This window comes from Diabrotica undecimpunctata, chromosome 3, assembly GCF_040954645.1.
Source record: "Diabrotica undecimpunctata isolate CICGRU chromosome 3, icDiaUnde3, whole genome shotgun sequence".
In the NCBI taxonomy this organism is placed as follows: Eukaryota; Metazoa; Arthropoda; class Insecta; order Coleoptera; family Chrysomelidae; genus Diabrotica; species Diabrotica undecimpunctata.
Window position 1 is genome coordinate 97,981,391 of NC_092805.1, and position 19,729 is coordinate 98,001,119.

The window sequence follows — 19,729 nt, forward strand, 5'->3', positions numbered from 1 at the left end:
TATTTAGTAAATAGTTTGTGTTGTATTTATTTAAGGTTGAGTTTTTTACGTAAAAAAATTTCTCAACAAACTTAACGCAGTTAAAAGACAATGTGATAAAAAAAATTGTTATCTCCTAGAATAGTAAAACCTTTAGTAGTAGTTATACAGTAAATCTAATCATAAATATCCACACAACCAAACTTATATGAAATTACCATGTACTTCTAACCAATATTTATTTCTTTATGTCTTCTGTGTAACAAACTTGTTATTGTTACAAAGAATAAAGGTTTTTATTGAAAATAAACAATCTGATAAAACAATTAGATAACACAGCTCGGTACGTTATAGTTGCTTTAATTGTAAATTGAACGAAAATAAATAAACTAACTTTTGTTTCCCAAACGAAAATAAGCCTTATGTGGGGTTAACAGAAGAGTAATGTAAAAATATTGTTGGGCTTGTAGAGCAAGGAATGTCTCATAGGGACGTAGGTAGCAGCAGTGGCAGGCATAACACATGGCGTTGTGCCAAAAACCTATGCTAGGTGTCAGGCATTAGGAACGCTGAAGAATAGATCAAGAAAAGTCGCCAAAAAGTAACAACGGCTCGCCAAAATCGTTTCAAGTAGCTAGAAGAGACCCGACAATTTCTCACCCGTAGCCCCAAGGAACAACTTTTGGAAGGTTCAGGTGTAAGTGTTTCAGATAAAACGTTAAAAAAAAAGAGTTCATGCCCAAGGACTATATAGCAGTAGACAGTTACAGGTTCCTGAATTATCCAGGCAGCACAAGATTGATCTCCTAAATTGGTGTCTTCAACACCAAAACTTTAACATTGCAATTGGCAAAATTTTCAGACGAACCCAGGATTTGTCAGAATCAGAAGACCGAATTCGTGTACTTAGAGGGCGAGGAGGACAAACACGAATGAAAACTGTCAGATCTGTTCACAGATATAAAGGAGGAAATATGGGGGCATTATGATCGGTGAAAAAAATGTTAGTTTGGTTCTAGAACCTGTAGTGAAGCTCTGGAGAGGTGCAATGGGACAAAAATTAATTTTCATGCATGATAATGCACCTCCACATACCACCAGAGTCACTACAGACTCCCTTGAAGCAGAATATATTAACCCTTAACCCAATAGGGAAATTTTGGGATATGTTTAAAAGAAGAATTAGGGCTCGCATGAAATAATTTATGAAACACTGCACAGTTCACACTGAACACTGCACAAGCTGCTCTTGAAGAATGGAACAACCTACTACAACAAATGTTTTTTTATGTTTTTTGTAATTTTTTTAGTAACATGTCCATGTGAATTGAAGTTTGCATAGGGGCTATTCTTTTTCCCGTGTCATATCAGAGTTATCCGACTTTGGCGATCACCATTAAGAAGACTTCTCGATCTTCTGTGAATTTAAACATTACACGTTTATATATATATATATATATATATATATATATATATATATATAAATATATATATATATATATATATATATATATATAAATATATATATATATATATATATATATATATATATATTTGATTTATTACGCTGTTTATTTTAAAACAAATTGTTTCAATTTGTTGTTTCAAGAATGTATTGTTTTCTTTAATTTTTATGAATTGATAATTATTGTTTGATTTCCTAAGTATGTTGTTTTTTATGAATTCGCTTGAAATAATAAGAAATATCAGATGATTCTGATATAAATTTGGTTGCGTGTATATATTGTATAGTTACACTGTATATAAAATTTTTTTTAAAAGCTCCAATGAAGAAGAGATAATACAACTCAACGTTGATCAGGTTATTTAGGAAAATGGTCTAAAGAAAGATTTTCAGAATATGTTTAAATAAGATTTAATAAATGAATAATTATTGAAGACAGATTTAAAACTGTCAACGATTCTTTACAAATACTGAAGCAAAACATCCACTAAAAAAATTCTAGAAAATATATTTGAAATACGAAAGACAATGAAGGAAGACTATTTGTATGAAAAAAACTAATATGACCACATAAGAAATGGCTAAGCCAAGAGACTATAATTGAGAAATGCTTACAAATATTTCTTCCTAAAAATATATTTTGACATATTTTGTCATTAATGAATGGTTACTAAAATGTAACATTTCAAATTAACGCCAAATTTTGTTGTATTGTGCACCTGGAATAATAAAATCAAAATAACCTACAAGCTAATCTTCTACAACGACTCGTTTTTTTGGTAACTCATCGATAGCCAGTACATAAAAGGTAACTTTTGCAAGACTAGATTCTGAAAAAAAAAACATGGGGCAGATAACACAATAAATCTTCTAATAATGCTTTAATAAATCGATGTTAGGTAATATGGTGATAACTTCGCTTTCTTGCTTCGGCTGTCTTTGTCTAAGTTTCTGTATCTGTATATCATGAGTATGTCTCATATGCTTAAGCAGTATATACCCATGCTTAAACTTTTTGGAGCAAATCTGACAAGAAAACGACGGTTTCTGACCACAATCAAATCTAAGATGACGACCCAAGGTTTTCTTCTGTAAATAAGTTTTCTGGCATCTTGTACATCCATATCTTATATTTTCATGATTAAATACTTTTAGTTTCGTATATTCTTCAAAAGTTGCGGCGTAGAATGTTATACCTGAAAAGCATACAATAAAAAGTTATTTGTGGTACTCGCTGGCCAGCATGCATGGTTCTAGGATACTCACACTGATGCTAAAATTTCTGAAGTAAGCCACAGGTAAACAGAAACAAAATAAATATAAAATGCACTAACATTCTTCAAAATAATTAAAAAAAAAAGTTGTTATAAGCTAAGCACAATGCACAAACTGTGAGCCAATTCGTTTCTCAATGTCTACAAAAATAACAATCTGTCGCAGGCAGTGCCATGATGGCCATACAAGATTAATCCAAGTTGATACTAAAAACAAACAAGTATTTCTATCGAAGAAATGAATCCAATATTATAAAATAACTCATATTTATTTCTTTATTTACACAAAGGCAAGTTCAATAATTTGTTCAACCTATTATCAAAAAGGAGTTGTATACAGTAAATATATATGGTATAACCGCTTTGTTTTTTACAACATAACATTCCAAATAAATTATGCTATCGACGTGTTCTAAAACAAAATAAGTACATGAATAACTTAAAAAGTATACCTTCACATTTGTGTGCCGAGATAAGTTAATATGAATATAGTTAAAAGTATATCCTGTGAATATCATTTTCATTCAAGTCTACTACTTATCAAATCAGCATTAAACCAACTGCAAACCTAGAATTTAAATATTAACTTTGTATGGGCTTTTACACATATCGAAATCGCTGGCAATGAAGAAGTATAATCTATGATAAAACTATCATTCTCGACTCCCGAAGCTATACAATCTAGAAACATTCCACACATAGAAACAAAACCTATAAACAAGAAATTAATACTCAATGCTTGGCAGATCATATGGATTTAATCACAGGCAGATCAAAATGAATCACACACAACCATTACACCATAGACATATATGTAATATAAATCGACTGAGCGCTGTAATATAGACCCGCTCTCCCAGTGCGACAAAGAAAACTGACACAAAGCAGTCTCTGCATTTTTTTCTAATGGACAGGGTTTATCGACCACATTATCTAAATGACCAATGGGAAGGTCACGTGGTTGATTAACCCGGCCCGTTAGAAAGAGATACAGGGACTGCTTTGCGTCAGTTTTCTTTATTGCACTGAGGGAACGAATCTGTATTGCAGCTTTCAGTCTATTTGCATTATATGTCTTTGCATTAATATATATACAGTATACTCCCTTTATACCGAACACGGTTATTACGAGGTTTCGCTTATAACGAGGTACATTAGATGTCCCGTGAAATTTCTATTGAACTATAACCCTTTATAGCGAGGTAAATTTGCTTATAACGAGAAAAATAAGATTGAAAAACGTGTTTTTTACGTTTTGGCCCGGTCGTAGCTATAAATAAATACCCTTTTTAACTGCGGGCCGCCCGCAATAAACTTCTTACAATTTATGATTCTTAGTCGGAAATGTAAAATTTATGATTCACAAGTGTCATTGTATTGGGTTGACCATTCACACGTGTTTTAAAGGTTGTCAGAAACTTTATCCAAGGACAAAACGCAAATGAAGAAGCATAAAACTGTTTCACATCTTTAGAAAATATGATAGATAGAATACTGGACAATTTAAAGCAGTCAAAAATGACAAAATAACTTTATACGCTTTATACATATTTACAGAATACAGATTTTTTGTTTTAACGTATATCATTAACAGTAAAAGTAAACAACTCTTTTTTGTTTTAATGCATTTCATTGACAATAAAAGTAAACAACTTTGTTTTAAAAACGCCATTCAAATAATATTTATTAGCATCTTATATTGCTCCGAATGGCTTCACTATAGAAAGTTAATGTTTTAGAAAACTACATATTCATATGTATGCACAGTATTATTGTTGTTGGATATAACGAGATCCGCTTATAACGAGGTAATTAGTCTGTCATTTCAGTTCTCGTTATAGAGGGAGTCTACTGTATTTAGGGATTCTACAGTATTCACTGCCTTCCCTCGCTCAACCGTTTCCATCTCTCTCTGTTGTTCCATTCTCCATCGTTTAGTCCTCTCTTACTCATGGCGTCGTCTACTTCGTTCCTCCAGGATTTTCGGGGTCGTCCTCTTTTCCTCCTTCCTATGGGGCTCCATTCGGTTATTCTCTTTATCCATCTGCTGTCGCTAGCTCTTCTTACATGTCCATACCACTTTAGTCTTTTTTGTTCTATATATGTTAGTATGTCTGTTGATGTTCTTTGCTTTATTTCGTCATTACTTCTCCTATCCATTCTTGTTACTCTGCAGCATCTTCGCTTTGCCTTAAACTAAGTCATTATATCTGGTTTAAGAATCGGCCACACCGTCATTACCCTTAAATATTTGTTGGAGGGTTAAACTAAACCCCATGAGTCTGATTTTGTACTCAGTCTTCGCCATATTTTAATAAAGTATTATTTACCTATTATTGGTTATATATGTAGTATTGTTTTTCGTTTAGAAAAACGCACTTTACAACGGAAATGTGAGTTTAAATATATGCACTGGAAGATGACGATCATGTTTAGATGGATTGAGCAGTGAAGTGGCAGGGACAGATTTATACAATTTTACTAGATGGTATGTCTTTACTAACTACATAAATAAATATCGATTATTACCTCATTCCAAATACACCTATCTTTCGTATTTCGCATTTTATTTCGTATCGCTGCTTTATCATTAATCCATTTAGTAATATGCAAAATGTGCTCTAATCAGTTTCAGCATCTCCAAAGGAATTTCCCAATTTTATTTTCCACACACAAATTGTAAGAATTTTTGTATATTTTTGTGTATGAAATATATTTCAAAAACATAAAGTACCAGACGGATTTAAATATTTCTAAATTAAAATTTCTAAATAGCCGAGATATAGAGCTGACCTTACTTTATTTTCTTTCTTTTGAGTTTCTTCTGTTTATAAACAAATAACACCAAAAAATTTGTTTCATATCATTTTTACACTTGAATAATCCTATTTAACTTTAATAAGAATTCAAAACCAAGTCTCCAGTGACGTCATGCACAACATCGACGAATTTGTGTGTAACGGTACATCCTTTCCTGTTGGATATATTATGATGAATATATACATATTTTACTTTTATCTTACACTATTATTTTTACAATTTTACTGAAATTTATTGATTGGCCTATTACAATTAAATAAACGTTTTTATATATCCCATACAATAACACGTTAACGCATTGTGACACATCGTTCCGACCGATTCTTCATAATACACACCAGCCAAAAAAAGGACTGTTGGCGTCAACCTTTGCTGTTAGTCAAGGGACGTTCGCTAACAATATTTTGATATCTGCAACTCAACATTCCCATTGTATGAAAGTACATTCAGAATTGCGTGTTCTTTAAACATGCAATACAGTCGAAAAGGGTTTAAAAATACAACAGTAACATGTTTGAATTTTTATATTTTTTCAAGAAAACTAATGTATACCGCGAATTACAAGTGGATGATATTGAGTACTTCCATAAAGCTATAAGAGATAATAGTTTCTAGGTCACTTTAAAAAAACTCATTATTATTATCACAGTACTAAATGCTGAGAATTTGAAATTAATTTAGATTCATCTTAAGGTTTAAAATCTCTAGACTAACATTTCTTTGTATGTACATTTAATAATGTACTCTCGTAACCGCAGTATTTGTATATTATGATCATCTAAAAGACTCCTTCTAAATTCACACCGAAATAAAAATATATAATATAACTAATTTCAAACTATTTTTTTTTGTTTCCAAAGTTGTGCCTTAAACATGACATGTTTCACCAAGCTGTGTCTACTTCAAATATTAAGCTACAACTAACTTCAGCTTCACACTGAATATTATATTCGATCTAAAAATGAGTGATACTTATCACAATCAGGATAGTTCAAAGCAGAAAAATAATAAATATCGATACCTTCTTGCATCAGTTTTTTACAAGAATTTATAAACACAATACGACCACCCCGACAAACTTAAAATACAATAAAATATCAAAATTTTGTAACAGACAAAAACCTCCAAACAGAAAATTCGAAAATAAATGTAATTCTATAAAAAAATATTTACCAATGGGAATTATTCATATGTTTAATCATTCAGCAGCTTACCTGCGTTTTAATATTCTCTAAAAATGTATTTATTTCTAAAGCTTCTTCTAAACAAGCTTATATACAGTTCATCTGCTGTATCTTTGAACAAGTAGGACATTATTCATGAAATAGTTTTTATATTACGTCTTTTTACCGAAAATAAACGATGAAATTAAGTTGCCTGTCCATACACAACAGTATACGTCGAATAACGACAGCCATATGATGATGAAACGGTGATTGATTCATCTACTGGCAATTGTGAATTTTCTTTTGATAGCGGTTGTAGTGTGTTTATAAATTATTTAATGTTGTTTGAATATTCAATACATTTTCGTAGTATTTATTTATTAGCTAAAGACGAGAAATAATATATTCTAACCTCTAAATTGACATTTAAATATTTAAATCTGGCTTAAACCACGGAAACGGAGTGATATGAAATATGATTTAGGGGTTTTTACTTTTAGAGTATGCCTGGTAAACCATTAAATTTTCAAGCACAACAATTTGTTGAAATTTGTCGGAGTATTTCGAATTAGAAAAAATGAATGGATGGACTTTGGAACTATTTTCATCTGTTCGACAGGTAATATGTTAAAATATATGTTCGTTTATCAAAATACTTATCACTGAACAAAACTCTTATTTAAAAGAGTAGCAGCTGTATGTACAATTATAAAAAGGAAAGAAAATAATCATATTCTTTCAAAGTCAGGTAAAATTAGGAAAATTCTTTATATAAATGTATGCCGCAAAAAAAGATTGATGAAAAAAGGAAATTTGTGCTGAATAAATTGATTGATATTAAGTCCATTTTCTTGTGAGTATTTTAATTTGAAATAATTCATAGTTTTGGCGGATGATGAATTCTGTACTTATATATTTTTTTAACGAAACATGTTACTCTTCAAAGTATAAGTAATGAGTTAAGGGATAAAGAAGTTGTATTTATTGGCCAAACATCTGTTAGCATTTTGTTAAAAGAATTGGGATTTAAATACAAAACAGACAATAATCGAAGAGCATTAATTGAGCGCATCAGTATTGCTCCTTTAACAGCGAAGTTCCTTCAAAAATACATGAAAGATCTTAGTAGTGTGTAACCCAGAGACCTTGTTTTTTAGACGAAATGTGGATTTATTCAGAGAGAAATAAAACAATTTCCGGGAAAGATAACACTGTTAAAATATACGTATATCAGAAGGGTATGAAGATAAATGCATTATAATTGTTCACGCTGGTTCTTTGAAAGCAGTTGTTACTAAAGCAAGTTTATTATTATGCTAAAAATCTATAGTAGCTGATTATCATGGGGAAATGAACAATGAAATTTTCACTAAACGGATAAGTGAACAATAAATTCCCAATTTAGGAGAACCATCATCAATTGTGAATGATAATGCATCCATATAACAGCGTTGTTATAAAAGCAACCTTTCACTATTTCAATTAGAATGGACATTATTACCTTCTTGACAACAAACAATATCAAGTATAACGCAAAGCTCATAAAATCTAAATTAGTATATACTATTTATACATTGTCTTTTTCGTTCCAAGGATATTTACTTGGTTATATACCTTACCACAATCCTGTATATAATAACAGAAGTATGAATTAATTCACTTTCGTCTACATAGAAACATAGTCTCTGATTATTTTCGGATGTACCTGTCTTCATCGTTCATTATTCCTGCCGAACAAGTTATAATAAACATTTATTTGTCAATTTAAGGTAACAGTAACTCTGAGAAAGTCACTGGTTGATGAAGCATGACATGTTTAAGGTCATACAGTGGACACTTTTCAAAAATCTGGTTAGAATTTATTTACTTCATATAATAATAGATCTTCACACAGTAAATTTCCACTGGTTCAATATTATCTTTGCTCTTAGTATTTTTGTGAACCTATTTATGTGTTTTTGGTTTTGGTACATCCGAATCACCAAATAAAGTTATTTTCTACTTGTATATCATACTAAGAAGCATCTATTTTAATCGTATACTCATTTCAATTCTACTGAATTGTATTTCATGTTTATTTGAAGATTTATCGTTTAATAGTTATAATTCTAGTTACACCACTTTGTATATTGTTTTCACTTTTTTCTGACGCCAGAGACACAGTCCCCTAAAGCGTACATATTTTGCATAAATACATATATGTATGTAATACAAATACTACACTTACCATTTTTTTTCGGTCAATCAAAGAAATAATAAAGGAAATTTTTTAAATAATAAATAAGCACTTAAATCACTGAAGATAAAGCAGTGCTAGTGAGTAACATAAAAAAATGTTTTAAATCAACAATGTATGAGTTTTATAACTGACAAATTTTTAAAAATTCCAGATTTAGATGATAATAATATCTGCTGTTAACGTATTGCTAAGAGATATTACTTAAAATCTAATAGCTACTCTTCATTACCACATCTAAAGACTCTGAGTTTTGTATGGATTTTGGGTATCAGAAACACCAGTTTCAGGGTATGCATTAGGATAGGAAACTGATCTGTTTAATTGTACGTTTGAAGGATGCACGATACTTGTAGGAGAATTATAAGGATGTGGTGAGGGATTTGGTAAAACAGAATCTAATTTTGTAGTAGGTTTTGATATGAAACCTACAAGTTGCTGAAGCATTTTGGGATCGGAATTTTGAACGGTTGGGTCATAATCACTATGTACTATAAGATGACGCTGAAGATGTTGTTTCTTTTTAAAGCCCTTCTTACAAATGGGACAAAAATGAGATGGGGGTTTGCCACATTCTTCTCTTTTATGATTGCACAGATTTGTTTTGTGTTTATAAGAACGGCCGCATTGGTCGCATTTGAATCTTTGAACTGCAAATTCATTCCAAGCTAAAAAAGTAATAAAATTAGTAAAATGTAAAACAAAAATTCAAAACTTAAAGATTCTTAAGTGAGAAATAATGATTAAAAATAGTCTATCTTCATACATATATACATACATATATGCATACACATTATTCTTTACTTGTGACGATTTTAAATGGAGACAATACGCTTTTTGTCAAATGAACACAATCCATAAATTTAAATTTATATAAAAATAATTAGAAAAGTGCATAAATATCTTGTTGAGACTTACTTATTTCCTGCTTTCATCTGCCTCTTTGTAAATTTGCGTCTTTGATTAGTAAATTTTGTATAAATTTGCCATAAAAAATATATATAGCTACGTAAAGATATCTTCCTTGGCACTGAAGTGACTACCTACCAGCACGCAGTTTGATATTGTATTCGATTGCCACAAGGCAACTCGATGCAGCTCGTCTACGATACCGAGAGAACAAACATATACATTACAAATCTTTTTTGAAATATTCTACCAGCACATAAATATGACCTCCCTCACCGTCAAAACTTCACTGCGAAAGTTGTTCGTGAAGGAATACCAAAAAGAGTTCTCTTTAAATCACATTTTTGCGCAACAGCGTATTGTTAAAAATCTGAAGATTTTTAACAATATATTTTCACATAATCCAATGTTATTTAATTTTATTCGAATATTCCTATTTTACTTTAACATATACCTTGAAATTGGTCTTTTTGTCCTTCTATATGGTTTGGTCCCATAAAATATTTATTTAGTTGTAAAATAGTTTTCCTATGCTGGGTGTCTAACGTGATTAATAATTTTCATTCCTATGTGCTTGGATGACAGATGACATATTGGATTTGATGGAACAACGGCGACTAGCGAAAAACAACGAAACACTTTATAACAGCATACAAAAAGAAATTCGACGTAAAATACGAGAAGCAAAGAGTCAATATCTAGCGAAACAGTGCCATGACATTGAAGAACTTGAAAACAGATACGACACGTTTAACATGTATAAAAAAGTAAAAGAAGGGGCTGGTATCTTCAATAAGAAACAAACTGTTAGCAATGTTTTAGAGGCTATAACTTCGTTTTTCAATACCATTTATACCAGCGGACAACTACCTAATGGTTGGTCTAATTCACTGTTTATAGCTCTACCTAAGAAGACAACAGCAAAAACATGTGCTGATTATAGAACCATCAGTTTGTTAAACCATTTATTGAAAATTTTTGTGAAGGTAATACATGGTCGTATCTACAATAAATGCGAGGAATACCTGGATGACACACAGTTTGGTTTCCGTAACGGATTTGGAACGAGAGAGGCACTGTTTGGAATGAACGTACTTGCTCAAAGATGTCGAAATATACCTGTAAACATATACTGTTGTTTTATTGACTTCCAAAAGGCATTTGATCGTGTTAAGCACTCTATATTGATCGAAGCTCTAAAAGACATTGGCTTGGACGGCAGAGATGTTCGAATAATTGCAAATTTATATTGGAATCAAACAACATCAGTTTTAGTAGATGGTGTGGAATCACAGGCTCTTAATATTAAAAGAGGAGTACGGCAAGGATGCCTCTTGTCACCTCTGCTTTTCAACGTTTACTCCGAAAGAATTTTCAGAAAAGCACTTTCTGAAAAACAAGAAGGAATACTTGTGAACGGTGAAGTCATCAATAATTTGCGATATGCGGACGATACAGTACTCCTAGATTCTAGTCAAAAAGATCTGCAAACACTACTTAATAGTGTCGTTGAGAGTTGTAGGGAGGCAGGTCTGGATCTGAACATACGGAAAACCAAAATACTCGTAATAAGTAAACAACAGCATATAAATCCGTCTACATATGTAAATAATATCAAACTTGAGCAAGTTGATAAAATCGTTTACCTTGGACAGCAATTAAATTGTAACGCAGAAAGTCACGGCGAAATTACATCTAGGATAGAGCAGGCTAGAGCGGCTTTTAGAAGGATGTCCAAGGTGTTATGTAACAGAGACCTAAAATTGGCATTGAGGATCCACCTACTTTGCTGCTACGTGTTCTCGGTCTTACTTTATGGTGTCGAGTCCTGGACTATGAATAAAATCGATCTAAATCGCCTTGAGGCTTTCGAAATGTGGTGCTATAGAAGAATTTTAAAAGTTTCCTGGGTGGAGAAGATTCGAAACTCCACAATACTAGACCGTCTCAGCAAGACTACTGAGATCATAAAAAGCATCAAGCAGAGAAAGCGGAGTATTTCGGACATGTAATGAGAGGTCCCAAATATAGGTTGCTACAAAATATGATGCAAGGAAAAATAGCAGGCAAACGCAGTCCAGGACGAAGAAGGTTGAAGAACTTGCGAGATTGGTATGGTGTAGAGACAAGCATGCTATTTAGGGTGGCATAGTTTGTTCCATATTTACTTATCAACCCAATTTTTTATATATTTATACGAATTTTTGTATCATTACTCGATATCTTCATAACATTGAGCCATCGCTACCTGATGGTCTGCGTAACAGATGGAAGCTTAGTTCGCTGTCATTCAGAGGGAATTCTATTCCATAGCATTTCCTCTTATATGTTTATAGTGTTGTCTGTAAGTGTATCTTTTATATTTTTAATGCTGATTTTAGATGTATTTTGAAAAGATTGAGGGTATGGGTGTGTTTTAACCATTTAGTAATTGTAAAACATTGCATCGTTCCATCTCTAACTTTTATTTTTACATGGAGACGACATGGAGATAATCTTCTGACAGCTATGATTTATTTTAGCGAACCTTAATAATTGTATCTAGATATGGTTTTATTTAATTTTTAAATTTTAAATAATATCCTAGTATTTGAAACGTACTTTGGAGGAAAACTTTGCCTACTGATCCCATAAATCCCAGATATAACTACAGGCTATCAAAAACCATATGGAGGTCACTTAATAGACTCAGAATCGACAAGTTTGACGTAAGTCAAAATTAGATGTAATTGGAGGTTTTTAGAGGACGGATGAGATTGTGGCTGAATGCCACCCTGAGGACTTATTTGTTGACATATTATTGACATGTTGACGGAAACAATAATGCACTCTCCCTGATGTATGCTTCATGTCCACGAACGTATACAGAGCAGCAAAAAAAAAGTTTTTTTGTAACAATATGTTATAGCATTTATTAAAAAAAGATATACAGTAGGTTTAAAATAATAAGATAAGCGGTAAAGATATTCTCACAAGGCATCAAGTTTTCTAAGCAAATCTTATTTTTGTACTTTGATCAAATGAAAGGCAGATATCGAGCACAGTTTATTAATTAAATCTTGCCCAAGTACTTTCACTTCCTAGAGCATATTCAGGGACATTTCGTCAATTTTGGCCTATCCAACAATTATAGAATGTCATAAACATAAAATTGTACATTACACTACACTACACAAGGACAACCAGTTTAAAATTTTAAAAAAAGGCGAAGCTACATTATGGTTGGCATCAGGAGAGAGAATGATAACGAAATGCCCCTGAAGATGCTCTAGGAAGCGAAAGTACTTGGGCAAGCTTTACTTAATAAACAGTAAATAAATATGTCCTTCGTTTGATCAAAATTCATTTATTCGAGCATTCAACCTTATGTCAATCTTATTTTTATGGCACCTTTCTTACAAATTTTACTTGAAAGAGCCAATTCTTCTTGCATCCAAGATTAGACGATCGCTCAACCTACAGTCCGTTTAGAGAGCATGCACGATACGATTATTTATTCGAAACGAAATATTATCAAATCAAATATCTTTAGCCCAGAGCCCTAGATAGTTTGTGGCAACGGTGAATAATAGATGTTAATACATTTTTTATGATGTATTGCGTGAAGGACCGTACCTAGATACAAGCGCCGCGGAATACGAATGTAAATTTGGACCCATCGGGTCCAAATCAGGAAATTAGATCGAATCGTCTGAACACGCCCATTTAAAACTATGTTTGACGATGACATTGTTATCGATTCGATCAAAAATTTGGATCCGTACCGTCTGAACGGACTGTAAGATTTGACTTGCCATGTTTTACACACACAAGGTTTGCAACAAGAACATTATTACGGTCAACGACATATCCAACTCAGATATGTTTAAGGTTAACTGTCCTGAGTCGGACCTTATATTTTGTAGAAATATCTCTCGAACGATGTTTATAATTATTTGGATCTGCTCCAGGTTTAAAAAGTTATGAAAAATACAAAAAGCGACCCCTATTTTTTAACCTCTTATTCTGAATTTCTCGGAAAGACCCATATCTACAACAAAAATCGACAAATATTGTTTTCAATTAAACAAATAGTTTTTTTTAATATTGTTTAATATTGTTGTAATAAGTTTATTGCGACGTTTAAGTTTCGACTTCTAAAATCGGTCTCAACATACACAACATTAATAATAAAACAAATTTTATTTGTGTTATTTGGTAAAAAATTCTTCTCGAATTAAATAAATTAATAAAAAAAAATAGAACTTTTTTACAAAGGAACAAGAACAATATTTGTTTAATTTACTAATCTTTTGTATTTTGAGAACGATTTACGAAGTGGAAATCGAAACGTCGAAATAAACTTATTCTAAGGTAAAATTGTGACTTATTTCCAATAAAAATAATAAATTGTAATAAAATGCCATAAGAAAATAGCTTCAGAACAACGTTATACATCCTATCAAAATTTGCAGACGTTTCCGAAAATTCGTTACTGAAAATTTGAAGTTATCTCCAAAAAAATAGCGTAAAAGATACGCCTTTTATACCTTCTTAAAAATATTCCCCAAACTCAACTATTTAATCGATTTTAATTTTTTAGAATAAATTTGAAAATTTGTTTATTCTTCTATATACAAAAATCCAATTATTTATATAAGAAACGCTCAGCTTTGGAGTGCAAACTTATTAGACAATAACACGAAACTTGTATCTCCTTTTACTTTGCACCATTTTTTTTACTTATAATTATTTCACAAGTCGCATCTGATACAACATATAACCGCAAATAGTTTTACTTCTATACATTATTATCTTAGGTACACTTTCTGAAATATTCAGGGTAGAAGTTTTGTTAACGCCTTCTTCGATGTTTATTGTTACAGTCTTCTTCTTTCTCTCCCTCTCCTTAATGTTTCACCACTTATGTACGCACTTGTCGTATTCCATAAATACGACATTGTGTAAAATATAGAATATTTTATTATGTGATGTAAAACCTAATTTTCCACTACAGGAACAATATTTTGACCAGTTATATCCCCTCATTATGGACTTCATTATGCATACTCGCAAGATGCCGTTTAAGATGGTAGTTTCTCTTAAAACCTTTTTGGCAAATAGGACAAAAGTGGGATGGAGCTTTGCCACATTCATCCCTCTGGTGGTTACATAAATTTGATCTGTGTTTATAAGAACGGCCACATTTATCGCAGTTAAACCTTTGACTGTCCCAGGCTGAAAAATATTAAGTAATTGTAGCTATCCATATATGATATATTTACCTTAAATTAAATATTTGGGTTATGTTAGTTATGTTAAAAAAGGGCATTTTTCGATGTACACATTGATAATACCTACATGAAATATAGAGCTAATAAAATCAGGCTTTACGAGGCAATCTTGAAGAACTAATAGATAATACTGCAGATAAATGACTCACTAGCGGAGTGTATAGAGAATTTACGATAACTATGCAGCCATTTATTACTATGAAGTTATTTTATGTAAACTTTAATCGGCGCGAATCGTCGGCAGCAATAGGCCCGGAATCGACACGTCATGACGTAAGTCAAATTTAGATATAATTGGATATTTGTTTACATGGACCACCGAAACAATAATGCACTCTCCTTGATGTATTTACAGCTAATAAAAATGCCATTTAAGCGGCGAAATATTCCATTTGAATAAGTGATTCGGAAGATAAAATAAATGTGTCTTCTAAATTTAATCGAAAATTTTCACAAAAAATATCACATCCGATTAAATACTTTATAACAAGTAAATATGTAACCAGAAAATCTTTTACTGAAACTGGTATGGAATTTTTAAAATCGTATTAAGAAATACACAAATTTCGTTATTTCTTGTCAGAAACATCATCTGGAAAATTAATTCATAAAAATACTGCAATCATATCAAAATTCGAGTTCAAATATCAAAATTCAATAATTAAGAGAAATAAATAAATTATTATGTTAGAGACACCAAGTAAGGACCTAAACTCTTTTATATCTTTTGTGACTTTATTAACATTTTGATGATATTTGACATTACGCATACTTCATGTCCACGAACTTATACAGAGCAGGATAAAAAAAAAGACATAAAGGTAAAGACATCCTCACAAGGCATCAAGTTTTCTAAGCCAATCTTATTTTTGTGGCACCTTTCTTACAAATTTTACTTGAAAGAGCAAATTATCCTTGCATCCAAGGTTCCACGATCGCTCCACCTACAGTCCGTTCAGGCAGCATGCACGATACGATTATTTATTCGAAACGAAATATTATCAATCCAAATATCTTTACCCAGAACCCTAAATAAATTGTGGAAACGGTGAATAATAGATGTTAATACATTTTTTATGATGTATTGCGTGAAGTAGAAATTAGATCGAATCGTCTGAACACGCCCATTTAAAACTATGTGCCACTGAGCAATTCGACATTTTTATCGATTCGATCAAAAATTCTAATCTGTCAGATTTAACTTGCCATGTTTTACACACACAAGGTTTGCAACAAGAACATTAACGACGGTCAACGACATATCCAACTAAGATATGTTTTAAGGTTAACTGTACTGAGTCGGACCTTAGATTTTGTAGAAATATCTCTCGAACGATGTTTATAATTATTTGAATCTGCTCTAGGCTTAAAAAGTTACGGAAAGTACAAAAAGCGACCCCTATTTTTCAACCTCTTATTCTGAATTTCTCGGAAAATTTCCATATATGCAACACAAATCGACAAAAATAAAATTGTTTTCAATTAAACAAATAGCCTTTTTACTATTTTTATTGGGAATAAGCCACGATTTTACTTTAAAATAAGATTATTTTGACGTTTGAGTTTCCACTTCTGAAATCGGCCTCAACCCACACAACATTAATAAATGAAACAAATTTTATTTTTGTTATTTGGTGAAAAAATTCTGCTAGAATTAAATAAATTAACTTTTTTATCAAGTAACAAAAACAAAATTTGTTAATTTATTAATCTTTTGTATTGTAAGAACGATTTCCGAAGTGGAAATCGAAACGTCGAAATAAACTTGTTCTAAGTTAAAATTTTTGCTTATTTCCAATATAAAATAATAAATTGTAATAACGTGCCACAAGATAATAGCTTCAGAACAACCTTAAATATCCTATCCAAAGACCGAGACTTTTCCGAAAATTAAGACGAGGTTTTAGGGAGAAGCCTGGGGTAGGAGTAGCAAACTTTTTTGCATCTAATTTGGGGTCTCAAAATTGACATTTTTAGCCAAATTCAGCTTATTAGCCTCGTTTTTAGACATCAAATATCTGACGAATGGACTATTAGCGAAGGAGCATTCCCAAATTCTTGTTATGAACAACATGAAATACACATTTCTACAAAAATCTTAGGTTGGACTATAACCAAATTAATGTAATTTTTTGCAGATCCGGACAGGACTATACTTTGTTTAGGGTAAATCAAGTAGATCAATTGTTGATGCGCAAATTATTTACCCATCGGTATGCTATTTAAATTTATTAATATTTTTTTAACATTACAACTTTCACTGTTTTGGTTAACTAGAGTTTTCGTTCTTCTTCGATGTTTATTGTTAGAGTCTTCTTCTTTCACTCCCTCTCCTCAATGTTTCAGGACTTTATCTAGAAAATTTATCTAAAACTTGATATAATCGAATCTTGTAGTTTAGGTATTTGACGCATGACCCTATCTTTGGTTCAAATAAAAAAGATCCACATTAGCAGCTGTAAATTATTAGGATTCTATGAATACAACATTGTGTAAAATATGGTATATTTTATTATGTGATGTAAAACCTAATTTTCCACTACAGGAACAATATTTTGACCAGTTACATTCCTTCATTATAGATTTCATTATGCACACTCGCAAGATGCCGCTTAAGATGCTGTTTTCTTTTAAAACCTTTTTGGCAAATGGGACAAAAGTGGGATGGAGCTTTGCCACATTCATCCTTCTTATGGTTACATAAATTTGATCTGTGTTTATAAGAACGGCCACATTTATCGCAGTTAAACCTTTGACTGTCCCAGGCTGAAAAATATTAATATTAAGTAATTGTAGCTATCCATATATGATATATTTACCTTTAAGCGGATATTTTAGTTGTGTTAGTTATGTTAAAAAAGGGCATTTTTCAATGTACACACTGATAATACCTACATGAAATATAGAGCTAATAAAATCAGGTTTAACAGGGCAATCTTGAAGGACTAATAGATAATACTGCAGATAAATCACTTCTTAGCGAAGTGTATAGAGAATTTACGATAACTATGCAGCTATTTATTACTATGAAATTATTTCATGTAAACTTTAATCGGCGCTACTACAGTGTATATAGAAAGAGTAGTCTAACGCAAAAATTGTGTTTTAATAAATTATCCAATTGCCAAAACACTCGGACCACTAGGATTAGAATAAATAACCTAGTCCCCAACAACCAAGTCCCCAACAGCATTAACATAATGATTTTAGGGATTGTATAAAATCACTCACCAACCCGTCTAGCCAGCGTGGTGTTTTAAGGCTAAAAAACCTCCTAACAGGAATATGGCGATATCTAAAACAAAAGGAATGGGTCCCCAGGTGGGTAGACCATACAGTAATGGCAAATTGGAAAAAAGGACAGCTTCATGGAATCTGAGGGAAGCAAGAAATCACTAAAAACCACACGATTGAACGTCGCAACTCTAAATATAAGGTCCTTAAGCAAACGTGAGAAAGTCTACGAACTCGAAGAAGACATCAAGGACTTAAAATGGGACATAATTGGTCTAGCAGAGGTAAAAAGAAAAGGGGAAGAGTGCATAACACTAGAGTCCGGTAACGTCCTATATTACAAAGGGCGAGAAGAACAAAGCCTAGATAGCGTAGGATTTTTAACTTCCAAGAAATATGCACATAAAGTAGAGCAATTCGTAGGAATATCTGAAAGAATTGCAATGTAAACATCTCCCTGAAAATTATTCAAGTATACGCTCCAACCGCAGCACATCCCGATGAAGAGGTAGATGAATTTTATGAGAAAATTACAGAAACTAGCACGAATAATCACAGCACGTATATGATGATAGTAGAAGACTTCAACGCTAATAGCGGACAACGACTTGAAAAAACCGAAAACTATATAGGACAATTGGGCTCTGGAGTTAGAAATGAGAGGAGAAACCTTGGTTAACTTCCTACAAGCCCACAAATAATATGCAATGAACACATTCTATAAGAAAAAACCTCAAAGAAAGTGGACGTGGCTATCCCCAGACGGAAAAACTCGGTATGAAATAGATTACATACTGTGTAACAAAACAGATATCATACAGGACGTAACAGTAATAAATACGGCGTCAGTAAGTAGCGATCACCGAATGGTTAGAACCAAATTGGAGATAAAGCATAATAAAAATATAAATAAATTTAGAAAAACTTGGAATATAGACACAGATAAACTAAAATCTAATGCAGAACAATATAAAAGCAAGTTAAAACCCGCGAAAGTATTAAATCGAGATAAACTTAGCTTAAATGAAATCACTGAAGTCATAACAAAAGAACTATTAAATGCAAGCTCAGAAATGGCAACCGCTAACAGGAAAGGAAACGAAAATCCAAAATAAGTGTAGAATCACAAAACATGCTGAAACAAGAAAAAGAGTTTGGAGACAAAACAAAAGAGACACTGCAAAATTTAAGGAACTTAATCGAGTAATAAGAAAACAGATAAAAGAAGACATTAAAAAACATCAAGAAGACCGTATAGAGCAAGTCATAGAGAAAAATCAAAGTCTCAAATGCACCAAACCGAAACTAGGAAAGAAAAACATATATATATAACCATTAAAAATGAACAAGGACAACTAGAAGAAAGTAAATCC

At 31.9% G+C, this 19,729-nt stretch overlaps 1 protein-coding gene across 41 annotated transcripts in view; it reads right to left on the minus strand.

Moving 5' to 3' along the window:
* lola (longitudinals lacking) overlaps positions 1-19,729 on the minus strand; it is a 604,955-nt gene that overhangs the window by 447,397 nt on the left and 137,829 nt on the right. The window contains exon 5 of one of the 41 annotated variants that reach the window (XM_072526338.1): positions 9,163-9,608. The exons of 39 other annotated variants lie outside the window; for them this stretch is intronic. In XM_072526338.1, coding sequence (XP_072382439.1) covers positions 9,178-9,608 — 431 coding nt within the window. In that variant the 3' untranslated portion in view covers positions 9,163-9,177. Of the gene's footprint in view, positions 1-9,162; positions 9,609-17,670; positions 17,889-19,729 lie in introns of those variants that run through there. One more of the 41 variants, XM_072526370.1, reaches the window with a different exon arrangement.